The 22873-nt window shown below is 31.1% G+C and overlaps 1 protein-coding gene across 1 annotated transcript in view; it reads left to right on the top strand.

Annotated features, from left to right (window-relative positions):
* The window catches only part of LOC135143833 (uncharacterized), a 218298-nt gene that overhangs the window by 41019 nt on the left and 154406 nt on the right, over nucleotides 1-22873 (top strand). Inside the window, exon 2 of the mRNA XM_064075775.1 lies at nucleotides 18734-18791. Coding sequence (XP_063931845.1) covers nucleotides 18734-18791 — 58 coding nt within the window. The remainder of the gene's footprint in view (nucleotides 1-18733; nucleotides 18792-22873) is intronic.

The raw sequence follows: 22873 nt of genomic DNA, 5'->3' as shown, positions 1-22873 counted from the left end.
GTAATGTTTGTTATCGTTTATCATATAAATAAAATATAGAAATGTCATAGAACACTTTATAAGAGAATACTCCACTTTGATAAATGGAGGGTAAAATGAAACTGTCTGCTGTATGAAATAGAAATTTATGAGTATTTGGGTCTATAAAACGTGCAAACAAGTGAACACTTTCAGCAAGTGTAACTAAAGTGCAATTAATTTGTTACCTGTGTACATCGATCCATTTTTAGTCCCTACTAACTGAATAGGTCATTAATTCAAAGCTATTTTGTGGTTTCACGAGTTTTCACTTTTTCAATTTGAAGTTTTTGGGTTCAGTTTTTTATTTTCCTTATTTTTTCAATTTTTCGGTTTACCAGTGTTCTGATTTAATATTTTTTCTTTTTATTAATGTAAAATTTTTCAATTTGTATATTTGCAAATTTTCGGTTTTCAACTTTTAGATTTTTTAATTTTTCTTTATTCTGAATAAATTTACTTTTCGAGCGTAAGCAAAGGAAGTATTGTAATCGAGTCCGTCGGCCGAGTCTCTACTTTTACGTTTTCTCGATCTTTCATGACCTCTAGAAGACGAAGAAATAGGTCTCCCATTTCCGTCTGTCTGGCCGTCTGTCCGTCTGTCCGTCTGTCCGTCTGTCCGTCCGTCTGTCCGTCCGTCTGCCGTCCCGGATTTTTATTAGACAGATAATCTCCGAAAGTACTCGACCGATTGTTGTGAAATTTTGTGCTTATATTAAGAATATCATGTAGATGGTAAAACGCTAACCAAAATTTGTGTAATCATCCCCACCACTAATGCGATGACGTCACTTCAAAATTGTACATAGTAAATGGGTTTTCAATTGTATAAAATAACATAACATTGCAGATGTTTTAAGGCTATAAAGAGCATCATAAATCTTTAGTCAAAATATATTTGGTTATCCCCTCCAAAAACTTGATGACGTCAGCTCAAAAGTTTGCCGAATAAATCCTATCTAAAATGTGCAAAATATGATGCGTCTGTACTTGTGATATATCACTCCATTCATATTTTTTGGATTTGCATATACAGGGTGACTCAAAAAAATTAATGAATGCGTCAATTTATTTTATTGATTTAATCAGGAATTACAGAACCGAATGCTTTGAAATCTTGGAGATGTTTTAAAGTTATCATAAGCATGGTAATTTTTTTATCAAAATGTATTTGCTCATCCCCCCTAAAAAATTGATGACGTCACCCCAAAATTTTGCTGAATAAATCCTATCTAAAATGCAAAAAATATGATGAGTTTGTACTGATTTATCATTCCATTCATATTTTTTAGATTTTCTTAAGAGGTGGTTCAAAAAAATTAATGGTCAATTTATTTTATTGATTAAATTAAAGGCAACACTTATAATAAGTATTACACCCCAAGCAACCCAATTTGGTAGACACAAAATTTGTTAAAGGAAAAACTCGGTTGAAACATAAGGGTAGCACGCTTATTTACATCGACTTTAACATTACAGACCTGGATTTGTTTTATGCGCTCACTTGGTTCCGCGAATGTGAAATAGACATGTTTATAATCAACCAATTGTGAATTTCACCGTAAGAATTAAAATAAAACCCAATGTTTTATATAATAAGCGGAAGTCGAAGCAATAAAACCGATGGTCGTTTTGTTTACAGTTTCTCTGTTTGACTCTCACGTATGCTGTTACGCCTGTCATCTTAAATTAAGAATGTTTATACATACACAATTTTCAGTTGCCTCTGATACGTATACGTGAGTAAATTGTTTCGTTATTTTATTGATTATTACAAATCAATATTCAAAACGACCCAATTCATTTTCCCGAAAATTTGAGAATATAATAATTTTATTCTTAGTATTACACTACATCTATCCCAACTGATATACGTGTCCTTGCAAAAATGTTGATGACGTCATCGCAATTTTTTTTTAAATTCCCACTACAAAAATGTAATGAGAAAAAAAACACAATAGGCATGCAGTCGTCAAGTTTCCGACAGCGAGGGAAGTACTGTCTAAACTCTTTAGACCAATTTTTTGACTTGCGGTTTCACGAGTTTTCAGTTTTCCGGTATGAAATTTTTCGTTTCAGTTTTTTATTTTCCTTTAATCAATGTGAAAATTTTCAATTTATGATTTTTCAATTTTTGTATTTCCAAATTTTCGATTTTCAACTTTTAGATTTTTTAATTTTTCGTTATTTCAATTTTTGATTTTTCATTTTCATGATTTTGCAAATTTCCTTTTCGTCCATTTTTGTTTTGGAATTTTTCTAATTTTCTTTTTAAATATGTGATAATAATTGCTAAAATTTACACTTTTTCAGTTTTTCGATTTGCAATTTTTGATTAATTTTTTTTTTCAATTTTTCGGTTTTTCAGTGTTCTGATTTTGTAACTTTCCTTTATTCAATGTGAAATTTTACAGTTTTTGCATTTTTTATTTCTCGGTTTTCAATTTTTCGATTTTTCAATTTCTAGATTTCAATTTTCGTTTTTTCAGTTTTAGATTTTTCGACTTTTCGATTTGCAATTTTTTGTTTAGGTTTTTATTTTCTTTATTTTTTCAATTATCCGATTGGTCAATGTTTGTATTTTATAATTTTTCATTTTTTCAATTTTTTCAATTTCTCTATGCAATGTTTCAAGTTTTCATGTTTTTGTTTTTTCAAGTTTGTGATATGCAATTTTTCGAATTTTCATTTTTATATTATTCAGTTCATTGATTTTCCAACTTTTGGACGTTTCACTTTTTAGATTTTTGAATTTTTTGACTTGCGGTTTCACGAGTTTTCAGTTTTCCGGTATGAAATTTTTCGTTTCAGTTTTTTATTTTCCTTTAATCAATATGAAAAATTTCAATTTATGATTTTTCAATTTTTGTATATCCAAATTTTCGATTTTCAACTTTTAGATTTTTTAATTTTTCGTTATTTCAATTTTTGATTTTTCATTTTCATGATTTTGCAAATTTCGTTTTCGTCCATTTTTGTTTTGGAATTTTTCTAATTTTCTTTTTAAATATGTGAAAATAATTGCTAAAATTTACACTTTTTCAGTTTTTCGATTTGCAATTTTTCGATTAATTTTTTTTTTCAATTTTTCGGTTTTTCAATGTTCTGATTTTGTAATTTTCCTTTATTTAATGTGAAATTTTACAGTTTTTGCATTTTTTATTTTTCCGTTTTCAATGTTTCGATTTTTCAAGTTCTAGATTTCAATTTTCGTTTTTTCAGTTTTAGATTTTTCGACTTTTCGATTTGCAATTTTTTGTTTAGGTTTTTATTTTCTTTATTTTTTCAATTATCTGATTGGTCAATGTTTGGATTTTATAATTTTTCATTTTTTCAATTTTTTCAATTTCTCTATGCAATGTTTCAATTTTTCATGTTTTTGTTTTTTTAAGTTTGTGATATGCAATTTTTCGAATTTTCATTTTTATATTATTCAGTTCATTGATTTTCCAACTTTCGGACGTTTCACTTTTTAGATTTTTGAATTTTTTGACTTGCGGTTTCACGAGTTTTCAGTTTTCCGGTATGAAATTTTTCGTTTCAGTTTTTTATTTTCCTTTAATCAATGTGAAAATTTTCAATATATGATTTTTCAATTTTTGTATTTCCAAACTTTCAGTTTTACAACTTTCAGATTTCTTAATTTTCCGTTATTTCAATTTTAGATTTTTCATTTTCATGATTTTTCAATTTTTCTTTTCTTCAATTTTTGATTTGCAATTTTTCTAGTTTTCGTGTTAAATATGTGATAATAATTTTTAAAATTTACACTTTTTCAGTTTTTGGCTTTGCAATTTTTTGATTCTTTTTTTTTAATTTTTCGGTTTTTCAATGTTCCGATTTTAACTTAAAAAATTGAAGAAAGGAAAAATTGAAAAATTGAAAAACTTAAAAATCTACGGAGTGCAAAGTAGGAAAAACGAGACATTGAAAATTGGGTAACTGGAAATCAAAAAATTGTAAAACTGAAAAATTTCAAAATTGTAAAATCGGGGAACTGAAAAATCAAAGATTGAAAATTTGAAAAACTGAATAAACGAAAAATCATTAAATGGAAAGCAACATAGAGAAATTATAGGAAATAAAAAAACGAAAAAAAAAATGAGAACTTGAATATTTGTGGAAACGAAAAACTGAAAAGTTAAAAATCAAAAAACTAGAAAATCGAAAAATGAAAAATTGTAATGACAAAAAATTGCAAAATTGAAAAATTTCAAATCGAAAATTGGATGAAACGAAAAATTGAAAAATTTGGATAACGAAAAATGGAAAAATTGAGAAACTTAAAAATCGAAAAAGTCCAAAATCGGAAAAACAAAATATGTATTGTGAAAACCGAGACGTTGAAAATTAAAGAAATCGAAAAATCGGATAATTGAGAAATCTAAAAATTGCTAAATTGAAAAATTAAAAAATTGGAAAATAGAGGATCTGAAAAATCTAAGATTGAAAATTTGAAAAACTGAATAAACGGAAAATTATCAAATGGAAAGAAACATAGAAATTAAGGAAATGAAAAAACGAAATATTGACAAATAAAATTGAGAAACTGAAAATGAAAAAATCGGCAACATGAAAAATAAAAATCAAGAACTTGAAAAATTGTGGAAACGAAAAATTGAAAAATTAAATCTCAAGAAACTAAAAAATCGAAAAATTAAAAATTGTAGTGACAAAAAATTGCAAATTGAATAATTTTAAACCGAAAATTAGATGAAACGAAAAATTGGGAAATTTGGAAGACGAGAAATTAAGAAATTGAGAAACTTAAAAATCAGAAAAGACCAAAATCGGAAAAACGAAATATGTATTGCAAAAATCGAGACGTCGAAAATTAAAGAAATCGAAAAATCGGATATTTGCGAAATCTAAAAATTGCTAAATTGAAAAATTTTAAATTTGGAAAATAGAGGAACTGAAAAATCTAAGATTGAAAATTTGATAAACTGAATAAACGAAAAATCAACAAATGGAAAGAAACGTAGAAATTAAAGGAAATGAAAAAACGAAATATTGACAAATAAAATTGAGAAACTGAAAATGAAAAAATCGGCAACATGAAAAATAAAAATCAAGAACTTGAAAAATTGTGGAAACGAAAAATTGAAAAACTAAATATCAAGAAACTAAAAAATCGAAAAATGAAAAATTGTAATGACAAAAATTACAAAATTGAAACATTTTAAACCGAAAATTGGATGAAACGAAAAATTGGAAAATTGAGAAACTTAAAAATCAAAAAAGACCAAAATCGAAAAAACGAAATGTGTATTGCAAAATCGGGAAATTGAAAATTAAAGAAATCTGAAAATCGGGTAATGGGAAATCTAAAATTGCAAAACTGAAAAATTTTAAAATTGGAAAATCGAGGAACTGAAAAATCAAAGATTGAAAATTTGAAAAGCTGAAGGAACGAAAAGTCAGATTTTGTTTTTATGATAACCTTTCTAAGTTAAAATAAAGATATGTGTGTAAAGTATATAAATATAAAGAACCGTGTTATGCGTTTGTTTCAAGCGAATTTTTCCATTACAGAATTTTGCGATGACGTCATCAATTTTTTGTGAGGGGATAAACGAATAAATTTTAATCAACGATTTACCATGATTACAATAAACTTAAAACGTTTACAAGATTTGAGAGCATTCAGTCTTGCAGTTTCAAAGATAAATTGCAAAATGTTGTTACACATTTTTTTTTTTTGTACTTTTAGGGTGAAACAACACGGATTCATACACCATAAGTGCAGGAGTATTTGATTTTTATATATTATACTTATATAATTTGGCAGTCGGTCCAGTAGTTTCGGAGATTAATAATGTCTAATAAAATTTGATACAGACGACAGACAGACGGACACACAGACGCAAACGGAGACCAGTTTTTTCGTACTCTAAATACGTCGAGAAAACATGAAAGTCGCCAGATGAACTCGATTATTATACTTCCTTCCTTACGCTTAGAAGTAATAAACGCAGGGATGAACTCGTCAAAAGTTCATTAAATATGTCACTGAAAATTTAACTAATAAACATAACAACATAGTTTCCAAACCATCAAAAGTGTTAAAATTACACACGCTACTAACTTTTGGTTTAGTTCATAATAGCGAAAACAATGACTACGTTATTATACAACAATTTAACTCGTTGCGGTGTGTTCGACGTAGACTGTCTCCTCCAGCTGTTCACAGTATCAGTGATGTGACAGTCATTACGACATTATTATCGAAGTTGGCGGAGTGTGACGTAGTAGGTTAATACATTGTTGCTAGGCAAACACACGTGTGCTAGAATACGTGATTACAAACTTTGAGAGTGGCGTGCATTTAGAACTGGATTTTGGGAAATTATAGTAGAATTTTTAAAAGATTTTGCTTTAGGTTCATCATACTACGGCAATTAGTTTTCGGTTTGTATACACACACAAAATGATAATAAATTTTTGTTTAATTTCTCTTCTGTCCGCATATTGTTACGCCGATTTACGGTTTCAACACTTTGAGTATATATGAACTCGTTATAGCTAAATGGATTTACTAAAAACAAATTGAAACAAATCGAAAAAGCTTAGCATATTATAGAAGTCTTAATTATATCCTGTTGAGACAACAATGGGGGTTTTTGCAAGGGATTTGGAAGGCAGCCAAGTAGATGCATTTGATTGTTCAACGAACCCAATACAAAATAGCGAAATTGGAAATAGTGTTGTATCAGTTTAAGTGAAGTTTGAGTTTGACGTCGGTAATGACGCTGGAAGATTTTAGTGTGCCCGTTGTGCTAAATTGCACATAACATTTTAGTGCTGGGACTTAACAGTTTCATGAATAAATTTCTAATTTACACGGACGCTGATTTATTAGAGGAAAACAGGATTCAGGAGGTTTATTGAAAACAATTTACCAAAAAGCTGACTCGAAATGAATATCGATTGAAAAGTAGAGCGATCATCTTTCATATTGAGAGTCGTTTAACGCCGGATAGATGGTGCCATTAGTAACTTTTGCAACCTAAGATGTACACCTTCTGCGAAATACTAGAATAAACATTAAAAGCTCGAGAAATTCCAAGTAAAATAATAAAAATCGTTTTGACAATTCAAAGCGGAGGAGCAGATAATATACCTCGTTGGAAATGTACAGCGTTTTTTGAAACGAACAATAAAGGAAATGGGTAATTATTTAGAATGTTCGTTATAAATTTGAGAAAGCAGTAAAAGCAGTGCTGTAAGCGTTTTTGCATCCAAGCCGAATCAATAGAGCTAATGTGAGACTTTATAGCCAATTAAATTATTTTTTTTTAACGTTAATTCAGGGTTTTGCATCTGATTAATTCAAGTGAGAGTCAAAATATTAAAGGAAACAATGAAATAACACTTAAAATATTGAGCGTCGAAAGTTGGCAGAAAGTTACATTCACTTGGAATGAAACATGTGTTTCAAGTGTAGTTAATTTAGAATCAACTCCGGCTTATGTGTTTTTTATTTCTGGCGCCAGTGAAGTTTCTTTAACAGAAACAGAAAAAACGACAGTTTGAAACTATTTTTTCGAGTGTAAAGGGCATGGTTTTAACATTTAATTTTGTTTTTTGTCAAACAAGATGTATGTTATTCATTTTTAATGTATACTTATCATCAGTAAAATAGGGATATAAATATATAAAAAAGTATGTTATAAATTTGACAGCACCAGCCACACAATTTCTGATTTGTGTAACTTGTGAAAAGAGCGTCTGATTTGTTCGAGCGTTTTTTCGACTTGGATTCCTGAAGTTTTTATTAAGTTGTTCCATACATTACGGACACAATGTGAGTGAATAAGAAACTGTTCGATGTCCCCGAAACCCTTGAAGAGATAGAAATAAAAAATACATCAAAGCTTCAAGCAAATACAGCTCACAGTAAAATCATTTTCATGTGTATATTTGTAGTGTTTCTGGCGATCCTTATAATACAGCTTGTGGCGAAATTATTTAGTTACAATTTAAAAAAAAATGTATATATGTAGTTTCTGAACAAGATGCTATGAAAAGTAGGCATCAATTGTACTGTAATTATAATTACCATAGTATCCAAGTAAGTAAATGATCGTAAACTATACCGGAAATATGTTTTTTCCAAAGAGTGCATAGAAATTTGGTCATTAATTATTCATGGAGTAAATAATTATTTATTTTAATGAGCACGCCTGGTGGTGACAATACTTGTACTACTCCGCAATTAACTGTCACAACCCCTCATTACCAACGCAATTAAAAAATACTTACTCTACCACACGAAAACACCCCCATGATAAATCACATTAATATAAATCACCACAATTAAGATCAAAAAACCCCATTTACACAAATTAACGTCCACTTATCACCCCATTAAATAATTAAGCTAAAGCTAATTTAGATTTCCCATCAAAAGGTCAAAGTGGTCACTTCCGTGCCCTTTTAAACTTTTAACCCTCAAATCGAATCCGATCGACCTTGACTGCAAACATCAAGTAGGAAATAATTTAAATTGTGCTGAACGTGCTAAGCTATTTATGCACGGATAAAATACTGAATAAATAATTTCATGCACAGTTTCATGACAAGCTAATGTTTTAAAATTTCCATACACCTGCCTCTCACGAAAATTGAATATTGCATTATCACATAACTTCTCTTGCATAATGCATGATGGTGTTGTCTACAACGGACAGATTTATCAGGGCCGGACTTACCAGGGCCGGATGAGGGGGATGGAACTTTGCAAGGATATTTCAAGACTGGCAGAAGAAGAATAACTTAATTTGCAGTTGGAACTGCATTATTATTTCATAAACTGTATCAATAATGTGCAGTTTCTTTTCTGCATAGAAGGTTTGTAGTCGATTTAAATTTTTTTTATTATTAATGCGAAATTAAGGTATTTTGTAGCTTCGTAATAATTGCTTTGGACAGATGAACAAGCTAATATGATTAATCGATTTATGGATAACTGTACACAGCTTTAGTGAAGAGAACTGCACATAGCTACGTGTTCTGTATTACTGAAGTCACGACCGTCGCTCGCTTTCAGTAGCTCGCTACACTGTGACACACAGTATTTAATATTAACAATTAAAAAAAAAACAATCGTATTTTGGTATCAGCTCACATGTTATTCTCTTGAGATTTTCATGAAATGAAAATTATTACTCATTAAAATTATTTTAAAATGATGAATACTTATTTTTTGATTAAAAAAATAACCGTTGAAGGACTTTCTGGATCAACGATAAATGTGCTGTTATTGATTTTTGCAGACAATTATCACTCTTTGAGACGGTTTTATCGCTACTTCGTTAGTGCAAGTACATTTATTTTTCACGAGTCGTGATCATATAATCAATAAAACTAGCAAACTTTTACGCTATATTACAAGTTTTCGGAAAAAATTGCTACTTCTCGAATGCTAACATTGTTGTTTGTAGCGTTTATTTGTTCTGTCTTCGAATACGATTGGGTTATCTGGAATCCATCTTATAAAATGCATGCGGATAGAATTGAAAGAGTGCGATCTAAATTTATAAAATTCGTTTCATATCGACTCCACAAAACTTCTTCAAATTTATGCAAAAGTTATCTTGTCCTATCGGATTTAACGACTGGTAGAATATATTTCAGAATTTGTTTTATGTATAAACTCCTACTTAATATGTATGGTGCTGCTTTAAATACATAACAGTGTTCCTTAGTACACTTTTAGGAATGTTTTTACATTTTATTATTAATAGTCAAAGAACAAATTATGTATCTGTATGTATGAAATATGTATTAGACATATTTTTCAAAATAGATAGCAATTTTTAATAATTGCTAAGCTACAGGCCAGTACTATAAAAAAATATTTAATGATAATAATTGCTTCAAGATGGCGTAACAAACTCTCAATTTAAACAATTTTTCAAAATATTCGTATAATATCAAAATTTTTCATGTTATAAGTCGCTTGTTATAAAGGTAGTGTAGTCTTAAAGTAATCCCCACTTGAATGCGGAACTTTTATTATCGCTGAATCATTTTGTACGGCGTTCAGAATGTTCAAAATACAGTGTCTGTTTTTTATGACGTCTGTAATTTATAAAGTACGTGATTCATAGTATAGTATGGATTTCGTCCTTTATAAAATACGAACATGGTCGTTCACACTCCTAATATTAAATTAAAAAATTGGTCTAAGGTTTTTTCGACAGACTTCCCTCGCTCTTGATGTACAGTCCAATAAATTCCTCTCCTTTGAAGAATTATAAAAAATGTCTGTTTTCTGATAACCTTTATATATTAAAAATCAGTGGTGTAAGTGACACCTTGAACCGCCTGAGCCCCGGAGGCGCAAATTCCTAGGAGATGCCGTCAGCTGATATACAGACAACATGAAATGTATTCAAAGCAAATAACCAACGGAGAAGACTGTATTATTATCATTTTACATGCTTAACTTCGATTGTTTATGTTTATACATCGAAGAATGTCACGTAAAAATTTGTTTAATTTAAGTTAGTTTGATTTGAATGAGTTTGTCTCCTCAAAACAGAGGACTAAAATTATTAATTAAGCCACGATGGAATAAAATGTTTTGAATGTGATTATCAATATTCTTATTTGATCAACAAAAAATTGGTCGAAGGCTATAAACTAAACTAAAAAAAATTATAAAACTTGATTTTACGATTTTCGTTTTGTGATAACCGCTGTAAAGTAAAAACCAGCAGCATAAATTACACACACCCACAGCCTGTGCTGTACGGACAATGTAAAATATATTTAAAGCACAAAACTAACGGGATAAAATGTCCTTCAGCACTAGGTAATAGCAATCTGAAGATGAAGTGTTTATTTATGTTTGTACATCGAAAGAATGTCACGTAGAAATTAGTTCGATTTGAATGGACTAAAATTATTAATTAAACCACAATCGAACGAAATGTTCTGAATATTGTAATCCTTATTTCATCATTATATTTATAATATAATTTTTGAGAAAATAGGGTGACCGACTCGTTGTTAATTTGGCCAATAAAAAATTTGTGATGACGTGATTAAGGCTGGCGTCTGGTTCGGTTTAGCCCTATACTAAATACATTGAAAACATCGTCGCGGTTTCCGGAGTTGCATTTTAAAAATATGAGATATATCGCTTTAAAAAAATTATATTTCGAATTAACAAACTTCAGTCCAGGGGACCTCCATATTTATATTCATATCTAGTATGCAGTTTTTACAAAAAAAAAATTATAAAGTTGAACAACTTTTACATCACATTTTAACCGGCACATTGATGCATTTTTTGACGAAGTGCTGAAGTTTTTTGCATTCTGAGATAGGAGGTCCCCTGGGGAAAAGTGTCAGCTTTCTTTTGATACCATTTATAATATTAAAAAATCCACGACTGAGGTAAATAACTCGCGAAAAGTCAAAATCTATTGAAACGAGAAATCGGCATTAAACGAGCTGTGATGCGGTAGCAGAATGCAGGTCTACTTAGATTCTGACTTGGTTGGAGATTTCAATATTTTAAAAATGCAATTCCGGAAACTACGACGATGTTTTCAATATATTTAGTATTGGGCGAAACCGAACCAGACGCCACCCTTAACATGGATAATATTAGCCACAGCACAAAAGCGAAGTAGTCACAGCGCATTACCAGTGCAAAAAAAATGGAAAGGACCAAGTTCGGCATCGAACCAACGACCGAATATCGCCGTTTTGTCGACAAAGCCGCTGACCGACTGAGCCACGAGGAATTCTATTCCGTGGGGATAATACGTTATTATACCGTGCAATTGTTTTTAGGAAAATTTTGCAAGCAAAAAAACGGAAACTGGATTCGTATACTACAAGTATACTAGTATATTTTTATATAACATTAAGATAATTTTAAAATACGGTTCATTGAGATGACGTCATCAAATTGTTAGTGGGGATGACTACCCAAATTTTGGTTGGTATTTAACCATCTACATGATATTTCTAACATACATACAAAATTTGACAACAATCTATCCAGCAGTTTCGGAGATTACTTGTCTAATAAAAAATGGATACTGACACCAGAAGACCGAGAGACAGATAGACAGACGGAAACGGTAGACTACTTTTTTCGTACTGTAGAGGTCATGAAACGTCGAGAAAACATAAAAGTGGTAAAAATCTAGATTTATAGGGTAATAATTGGTCGGAGGTTATTTAGACAGAACTTCCTTCGTCCCTAAAATACAGTCGAACAAACAAATTCTTCGAAAAATTATAAAGTGTAATTTTGAGAATTTTATTTTTATGATGACCCTACAAGTTCAAACAGAGCACGCACAAATGCCACAATATGAAATATATATATTTAAAGCAAATAACCAGTAAGAAAAAAATATTCTCAGTCTTTGCTTAAGTCGACTGTTTATTTTTACACTTCGAAAAAATTCAACTATTAAGCATTGAGCATCAGCGACGGCCGTTCAAAGTATGCATTTATGTTTAAAAAAATCAAATTTGATTAATGTTGTTGTTTGTCATCAAACCAGATGAGAGAACTAATTAACTAATTAAGTTATAGCGAAATAAAACGGTCTAAACTTTATTTTGAATAATTAGCTGTTATTATGATAATTATTATTTTTCTTGGTTTGATAGAAAAACTATTTGGAAATACCCAGTGATCGAGTTCGGACCCTGGTTTGCAAAGCGGGCGCTGGATTACCTACCTCACGACCGGCTTGTCGCACTTTGTATTATGGATTTAAAGTACAGGAAAAATTAAACAAGCAAAATTCTATGTCAATAATAAACAAAATGAAAGTGGATTCATAAACCATGAGTACAGGAATACATTATTTTATATAATTTACATATTCCTTGCGGCGCTTATAAAATGTTGGTGGGGATGATTAGACAAATTTCGATTAGCGTTTTACTATCTACATTATACTTTTAAAATACATACAAAATTTGACAGCAATGGGTTCAGTAGCTTCGGAGATTATCTGTCTGATAAAAATCGACACAGACGAGGGACAACAAAGAGACAGATACACGGAAACGGGGCTCACATTTTTTACACTAAGGGTCACGAAACGTCGAAAAAACATGAAAGTAACCACATTTTAAAAGCAGAACACAACGACAAAAACCTCAAAGTTTCTTAACGTTTGTACAAATTTTTTCAAAAATAAAACACCAGGCGCCCCAGAGATTTTTTCACAAAGTAGTCAGTCACTCGATGGACCCTATTACAATGCTTCCTTAGCTCGGGAAGTAAAAATAAAGACAAATTTATAAACCACAAGTATAGAACTATGTTATTTTATGAAATTTAAATAACATTTACAATGCAAAATTTTAAGACAACGAATTATTGGTCGGGATGACAAGACAAATTTTGGTTAGCGTTTTATCATTTACATAATATTGCGAAGATGATCTGTCTAATGAAAATCGATACAGAGTTATAGACAGACAGACAGACATAGTTTATTCGCATATCGCATACTTAGTGTAAGGTATGGTGCATTGTCTTAGAACTGTTTGTTTCTTCACTGCAAATTTGAGTTTGTTGTGTTACAATACGGAAGTCCGAACTATTTATTATTGAAAAATATGTCATGTGTGCACAGGTTACCTAATTTCTGAACCAAAATAACTACTTTGAAAATGCGTAAAATGTAAACAATTGTTGTTAATTCGCACTCGCGTTGTTTATAAAAAAGTATATTATAAATATAAAGACTGTACTACGTTATGACTGACTTAACGTAACGTGATCTGATCTAACCTGCCCTGATTTGACCTGACTTGACCTGCCCAGATTTATCAGATTTATTTTGATTAACAATTTACCACGCTCACAATGACTTAAAAACGTCTGCAAGATTTCAAAGTATTCAGTTTTGTAATTCAGGATTTAATTATTAATATCTAAAATAAATTGACTCAGTCATTAATTTTTTTCAGGCACCCCGTATAAGCAAATCTAAAAAATATTAATGCAGTGATAAATCACAAGTATAGACACATCATTCTTTACAAATCTCAGATAGCACATTTTTTTCGGCAAAATTTTGGGGAGGCGTCATCATTTCTTTAGGTGGGATGAGAAAATATATTTTGATAAAAAAATTTCCATGCCTATTATTACTTGACAACATCTTCAAGATTTCAAAGCATTCGGTTCCTTAGTTCCTGATTAAATTATGGAATGATAAATCACAAGAAGAGACTCATCATATTTTGTACATTTTAGATGGGATTTATTCAGCAAAATTTTGGGATGGCATCATCAATTTTTTAGGGGGGATGAGCAAATACATTTTGACTAAAAATTTGCCATGTTTATGATCACTTTAAAACATCTCCATGATTTCAAAGCATTCGATTTTGCAGTTCGTGATTAAATCAATAAAATATATTCACGCATTCATTAATTTTTTTGAGTCACCCTGTATATGTGAATTTAAACAATATTAATGAAATGATAAATCACAAGTACAGACTCATCATATTTTGTACATTTTAGATGGGATATATTAAGCAAACTTTTGAGCTGACGTCATAAATTTTTTGGAGGGGATAAGTAAATATATTGTGATTAAAATTTTATCATGCTTATCATAACTTTAAACCATCTGCAAGATTTCAAAGCATTCGGTTTTGTAGATTCCAAATTAAATGTCAAAATGTCGTTTCCTAATTTTGATTTTTTTTCCAAAAATCTGGACGTTTCGGGTAAAATCTCAATTCGGAGTCATAAACTACATGTGTAAGACTATGTTATTTGATACAATCTAGAACCCAATTACCATGTACAACAAGTGACGTCATCACATTAGTGGTGGGGATGATTAGACAAATTTTGGTTAGCGTTTTACCATTTATATGATATTCCTAATCCTAATATAAATACAAAATTTGACAACAATCGGCCCAGTACTTTCGGAGATTATCTGTCTAATAAAAATCTGGGACGGCAGACAGACAGACGGACAGACAAATGGAAACGGGAGACCTAGTTCTTCGTCCTCTAGGGTCATGATACGTTGAGAAAATGCAAAAGTAGAGAGTCGGCCGACGGACTCGATTACAATACTTCCTTTGCTTACGCTCGGGAATTAATAAATTTAAACTAAACGATATTTTACTTAAGGGTGTATATACAATGTCTTTGATTTGTCTCAAAGATGAAATCGAACACTGTCGGATTGTGCCTACTTTTTTATTTCTTATATGTACAATTATTTACATTTTTCATATATCCAAGATGTTACAGTTACAAATATTAAAAATAATAGAGACGCATAAAAAACTATATATGTAAATAATATTAAATAAGAGCATCTTTTTACAGTGTAAACTCAGTACGAAACAATAGGTCTCCCGTTTCTGTCTGTCTGACTGTCTGTCAGTCTGTCTGTCTGTCTATCTGTCTGTCTGTCTGTCTGTCTGTCTGTCTGTCTGTCTGCCGCCTGTCTGGATTTTATTACCCAGATAATCTCTGAAACTACTGAACCAGTTGTCAAATTTTATATGTGGATTACGAATATCGTGTAGGTGGTAAAACTCTAATCAAAATTTGGATAATCATCCTTACCAACAATTTGTTGACGTCATGTCCAAAATTTACAACAGTAAATTTTATTTAAATTTTATAAAATTAGATACGCCTGCATTTGTGGTTTATGAACCTGTTGAGCTTTTATCCTAGACATCCAGATTTTTGGAGAAAAAATCAAAGTTGTAACATCTTGCCATTTAACTTTGAAACTGCTCAACCGAATGGCCTGAAATTTTGCAAACGTTTTAAGGTTGTAAGTATGGTAAATCGTTAATTAATTTTTTTTCATTTATGATGGCCCTCTAAAACAATAATCACATCATTTAAAAATTTTTGCCGAATAAATGTTCTTTGATTTATATTTACCAAATATGTATAAATCTAAATTTCTAAATTGAAATCAGTAGAAAGTAAAATGGTAAATACGTTTCACCCCACATTTTTTTTTCATATATTTAAGCTATTTTTTATCTGCCTTTTCATCTATTATAAGATACTGTATCATTTTATTTAAGCAAACAGTCCAACTTTGAGGGGGAAGTTTTTTGTTGATTTTTTTTATGAAATAAAAATGTCAATTCTTATTGTGAAGTTTTTTAATGCATTTTTTTTAAACGTACCATTTTACTTTTTACTAATTTGCCCCTTTTTGGGGATTAAATATATTTAATTTTATACTCCTGCATGTATGATTCATGAATCCGTATTAAGTTTTCACCCTAGACATCCAGATTTTTGAGAAAAAAATCAAAATTGTATAACAACATTCTACAATTTAACTTTAAAATTGTAAAACCCAATTCTTTGAAAACTTGCAAGTTTTTAAGATTATTGTAAGCATGGTATAAATTTTATAATTTTGCATAACAAATGTTCCTTAAATTTTATACAATTTTACATACTCCATGTAGGTGTAATTTAGAATCTGTGTTGAGTTTTTCCCCTCGACATCGAGATGTTTGTGAAAAAATTCAAAATTGTATTTTACAATTTATTTTTAAAATGGCAAAAGCGAATGTACTGAAATATTCCAAACGATTCAAGGTTATAGGAAAGATGATAAATCGTTAACCAAAATTAGTTCGATTAAGGCTTCCCCAAAATTTCTTTAAATCTGATAAAATAACATAGTCTTGCATGGGTGATTTATGAATCCGTGTTGACTTTATACCCTTAGCATCCAAATTTTTGGAAAAAAAAAGCCAATATTGTATAACAATATTTTTCAATTTAAGTTTGAAATTGCAAAAACCGAATGCTGCGAAATCATGAAGATATTTTAGGATTGTTTTGTGTCCTTTCCTCTGCGTTGAGTACACAAATTCAACCAAATTTCATTTTCCTTTAACCACTGATGCTTATAATCTGAACGTGCTAAAAGTCGAATTCGGTCGAAGTATAAACAATCGAAGTTAAGTATGTACTGAGAAATTGAGATTGTCTATATTTTTTCCCGTTAGTAACCTGCTTTAAATATATTTCATATTTAAAGACGCAAAAGCTGCGGTGATCTTAATTCCGCCATTTTATAGAGGTTAACAGTTACCTATCACAAAACGAAAACCGCAAAATCTAATTTTATAATTTTTTAAAGAAGCGGAATTTGTGGGACTATACTTGTTTTTCTTGGGAACCAATGTCGCCAGCAAAACTGAAAATAATAATAATAATAATACCCACACAACCTTTGTATACGATACCACAGAGCCTCACTTTGTAAATTTCCCGGTGGACCCCATGCCCTCAAAATAATTTTTTTAAGAAACATTTATGATATCCGAGCTTCAAACATAAGCACTATTTTATGCACTATGTAAAGGCACTTCAAAATGCATGGAGTTGTTGACGTTACGAGTGGGATAATAATATATTGCGCAACGTGCATGTACAGTTATTCATTTCTCACGAGGCTAGGTATGATCCGCAGGCGAATACCATAATTCATATTATGAGTGAGAAATGAGTACAAAATGCGGGTTGCTCCCGAGACTTTAATAAGTTTTGTGTTAACCCTGCATTTCGAAACACACTTGACCGAACAGTCATGGGAAAAAGCTTTATTACCAGACGAGTGTGAATTTTAACAACAATTAGGAGAGCTACGTAATAATGCGTTAACGATAACAATGCAGTAACTTGTGCGTAATGGCAATAATTTATCTTCGACTTTTTTCTGTTTTTAATATAAACCGAGTGCAGTAATGTAACTCGTTACTTAACTTAGTTAGCTGAGTAGAGTAAGTAGAATTCGTCCCACTCTCTTAGATTAGTCTATACAATTTACAACAATGAATTATAATTTAATGGCCGCAAAAAACACCCGTATGTATGAGAATATCTTGGAATATGAAAGTTTACTCGCTGAAAGCTTTTTTCGTAAGTCTTATTTTTATATCCTCGGTGGTTTTGGAGGCAGCGAAGAATTTCTTACATTAATTCGTTCTATTGTGCGTTCCGGTTTGACTTGGAATCATACAAAACTCGTAAGCAATATGCCGTGATAAAAATCAAAAAAACGTAGGCACTTCTAAAATTATGAAAATTTAAGAAATAATTCTATTTATTATGAAATTTTAACATTAAAATAGAATTGTAACACAAACAAAAGCGGAATAACAAAAACTTTATGATAATTTGTGTAAGATTCTATCAATCGGTAGGTTTCTGGATAATTGAGAACACCATCGCAAATTCTTCCATATAAAATGCTTTGCAAAGCGGAACTGACTTTAGATTTATATAGATGCATATGTCGCGTTCCGCTGGCACTCCACACTATATTATCTCGAAATCGTATTAAAATGTCATCTCCTTAGTTTTAAATATTTTAAACCGTGCGTCCTCCAGTCGCCCATAATAGGTAAACGATCCTCTCCCCCAAATCCATCCAAATTATTTCCGTCCCATTTCCGTGTTGCCCCCAATAAATGTTTACATATCCACGTAAACAAAATAAATCTCGACGTCTTGAACTTATCTCCCATCAGCTGAGTATCCGGCAATTTTTTACAACCCCTAAAACCCCTTGTGATTTTTTCCGCAATTGCGTCATAAATGGCGCGAAAGCTCCCTCACCGTCATGCATAATTTCATCGCTCACTCAAAACCTGCGATCTCACAAAGCCAGATAACGCAAATGTCGTCCTTTTGTTTCAGAAATACATAAGCGAAGGGTCGACCGTGAGGGATTGCGTTCCGAAGTGTACGGAGAGAGGTAAGTGCTTCACTTGAACCCTTTTTTCCGCCTTCGGGCACACACCCTTGTCACTTTTTTGTCAACTTTTATGCGATACATCGGCCGCAGGACGTTTAGCGAAACTAACCACGAAAAAATTGCCATTAATTCTCTCGTCGGGGATAAAAAGGCTATTATAAAAGGACGCCGAGCCGCAATTATTCTCTGTTCGGGGCGTTCTTCAAGTTTACAAGCCGGGGAGGAGATGGGAGGGGCGAAAAAACACCGTGTGTGGGGGACAGGCGATGATTGACGTGGGGGAGGAGCGCTGGAGGAGTTTACACGTTGTAGACACTTGAGTGTGTTGTAATCCGTGAGAGCCGAACTATTAGCAAATTATTTTGAATTTTTTATGGTGACGGAAATGATGCTTTAGAATACGTATCTACCGAAAATAACACAGAGGTTTGGAATTGATGAGGAAAAACAAGCAACGTTGTGTTGTGGAAAAAAAAACATAATGGAAAGCGCTCCCGAACAGGTGATGTGGAAAATTACACGAATAAAACAAATTAAACACGAAATTAAGAAGACTATTTCGTTTATTTAAAGTTTAAACAACACATTGGTAGATTTTGTGATATTTAATTTAAGTTGGATTCTGTGGGGTATATGAAGTGATAAAAACTAGAATATAAGGAACTAGAGAGGTGAAAAAAAAAAACAAAAAATATGAACGATTTCTTTCCACCATCCTAACAATAACATGGCGCTTTGTAAATCTGAAAGAATACTGAGGATATTTTTCTCAAGCTAGAAATCTAAATCATTCCTGAAGGCACATCCATATCTTGAATTAGAATACTTTCCACTTGTCTCTAAAATTTTTCTTTTGATTTGGCTTTGTTTCAAACAATACTCAGTTCAGTTGTCAGAAATTCTGACAACACTTATTGTATGTAAATAATTTAGGGACAGTGAAAAAGGTCGCTGGTAGAATATAAGCTCAAAAAAAAATCACAAATACCTATTATTTATTACAAGACAAATTCTTGATCTCTTTCAATTGGTACCCTTATTGGACTAAATTATCCTACTTACTAGTTATTTTTAAATCTACATATTACCTGCAGCTCCCCCCAATATCTTTCTTTTTTCAATCAGGGCGATGCGATTCAACATTATTTTTAAATGTCTCTGAATTCTCAATTTTGGAGTTAATTGGAAAACAATTGGAAATGTAGAAAATATTTTCTCTGGAATATTTTTTAAAAGTATAGTATAAATGGGTATATTTAGCGACAAATAATTTAGTTTGGATTCTCTTATTTTGTGAGTGCGGGGTATATTGAATGACAAAAACTAGAATGTAAAACTTTTGTCCACTTGAGAGAAATACTTCCGAGATAAGTAGGTATAACTATGGTCGGACCTGCCCTCATTGAGAAGTACGATCTCCGAAAAGTCTATTTAGATGTTTCACTGTAACAATAGCTTACTGCAATAATAAAATTCTGAAATGTGGATTTGGAAATTTTTACCAAAGACGATATAAAACCAAAATCAGAACTCTCGTGAGAGTTACTCTCGAGAAGATACGTAGTTTAAGAATGAAATATGTATTGTTACGAAATAAACCCATACGCCATCCCGGTACGACGTCTATGGGCCGTCGAGAGCTGTCTAGTATGCACAGGAACGATCGGTGACGGCGGCCAGGCGGCATTCCCTAAAGAAAAGGCTCGCGATGGGTACTTCAGAAAAATCTCGACCGCGCAACTGCTAGAAAGGAAGTATGGGTTTAAATAGAGGTCTTTTTCGGGAACGATTATTATTCAGTTAACGAGTCGAGTTCGATCAAGATAGGGTTCAGTTGCGCCGGAATTATTATGTACATAACCGATTTTTTATCACCGATCAACGTAACAATATATACAGGCTCCCAGTTAAAACTCGCCGGCCTTCTACCTTGAGGACGGATAGATATATTAAAATTCTGCAAAGGAAAAGCTTAATTTTAACATATATATATTTTTTTAATTCCAACGTACATATTTTTAGCGAATTTTGATTGACCCGTTAAATTGCAATTACAATGATATACTTTTAGATATTTATTTCATTTTCAGTTGATAAAAAATATAAAATTTATTGACATAAAAAAATGAAAGTTAGGTGAAATGAAGGACTACCTGTATGTTACAACAGTTCGAACATATGCCAAAATAATGGCTTTTAAAACAGGTCTTCGTGATTATAAAATAAAGTAAGAGGAGCTTTACTTTAGTTGATTTTAATTTTTTTATGTTCATAAATTTTATGGCGAGGGAAGTCCTGTCGTAATAACCTTCGACCAATTTTTTATCAACTGAAAGTGCACTAGATATCTAAGTGTTCATATAATTGTAATCGTAATCTAATGGTCTATCAAAATCCACTAAAAAATTATACGTTGCGTCATATTTGCAGTGTACCAAATAAAGCTTTCCCCTTCAAACTAAAAACAAAGGCGTTTACGAATTTCTGTATTCGTTCTCAAGATACAAGGCTGTGGAATTTTAACTTGGACAACCCTATATATTTTTTATATTTTTACTGATCCTTTGTTGGGTTTTATAACCATAAGTTAATTTTTGAAATTCCCATGCAACGTTGCCACGTTATTCCAATTTTTTTGAAACTTTTTAGCTATGGAAGGATTCAGGAAAAAAAATCGCACTAGGGTTTTTTTTTAAATCCGTGTTACAATATTTTCTGGAGCGATAAATAAAGGTACGCACTTGTTTGTAGTGTAAATGAAATTGAGTTCTAATATACAGAGTGTCAATAAAACATTAATCAAAATGTTATAATTTTCAAATATCGACAATTCAATTTCTTCAAACAGAACACGCTGTATTTTATTAGTGCATCTTATTCTGTTTTTGTTCTCTTTCCATTATGTTAAGCATTTTCTGTATATAAAATTCATAGTTATTGCGGTTTTTTACTTTTTTAGGAGGCACACTTGACCTATTGAAAGAAAGAGGACAATAATAGTATAAAATGTAGTAATAAAATACAGAATGTTCTATTTGAAAAAATTAAAAAATCGATATTTGAAAAGATTTAAGATTTTTTTTTAACGCTCTGTACAGGGTGGAATCACTAAACGCGCTTCTGGATAGCTCATTAATTATTACAAATAGAAAAAAAAGCTGAATACAGAAACTGTAGGATTATTTGAGGATCATACACTCAGATCACTTTTAATTATACAGAGTGTTCTGTTTATAAGGGCTAACACACAACTTAGATTTTTTAATAGAGCACCCTACATTTTTACATATTCTACTCGAACTCTTAATTTTCTTGAAATTTTTTAGCAACGGAAGTGTTCTGAAGAAAAATCGCAAACTATTTTTAAAAACTGTGTTACAATATTTTGCGTAAAGATAAAGAACGCTATGCGCTTTGTTGTGGTATAAATAAAATTGAGTCTTATTATACAGAGTGTTCACGAAAATATTCGAATTATTACAATTTTCAAATATCGGTATTTCAATGATTTCAAATACACCACCCTGTATTTTATTACTACATCGTATTCTGCTCTTGTTCTCTTTGTTTTAGTTAAGTATTTTCTACACATCAAAAAAGAATTAAAATTAAAACTATAGTAAGATCCAGATTATGTATAAGTGCTCAGTATACCACAATGCAGTGCGCAGAAATGCCATTATTATGATTTTTGTGAATCCTTGCATTGCCAAAAATTTCAAGAAAATTGAAATAACGGGGCAACGAAATTTCAAAAATAAACTATGATTATAAAACCTGATGATGAACCGAGTGAATGAATATGTAAATATATATAGCGTGTTCTATTAAAACAATAAGAATCATAATTTCTCTGCTACGCCTCAAAGACAAAAACTATGTACAGTCGAAATTGATTTTTATGTATGCTACTCAATGCACGGTACAATTTTAGTTTATGATGTTTTTTTATCTTGCATAATAATTAATAACATATCGAGGGAACAGCTCTTAATGACTCACGCTGTATATGTTACAGCTAATATCCGAAATCCGAAATAACTAGACATTTTAGGAATTATGCCTAATAACTAAACTTATCA

The sequence above is a fragment of the Zophobas morio genome, unplaced genomic scaffold (genome assembly GCF_036711695.1).
Source record: "Zophobas morio isolate AGI-343-1 ecotype UQ-CSIRO unplaced genomic scaffold, CSIRO_AGI_Zmor_V1 ptg000004l, whole genome shotgun sequence".
Lineage (NCBI taxonomy): Eukaryota > Metazoa > Arthropoda > Insecta > Coleoptera > Tenebrionidae > Zophobas > Zophobas morio.
The sequence above is the reverse complement of the archived record's forward strand: the minus strand, read 5'-3'. Positions and strand labels throughout refer to the sequence as shown.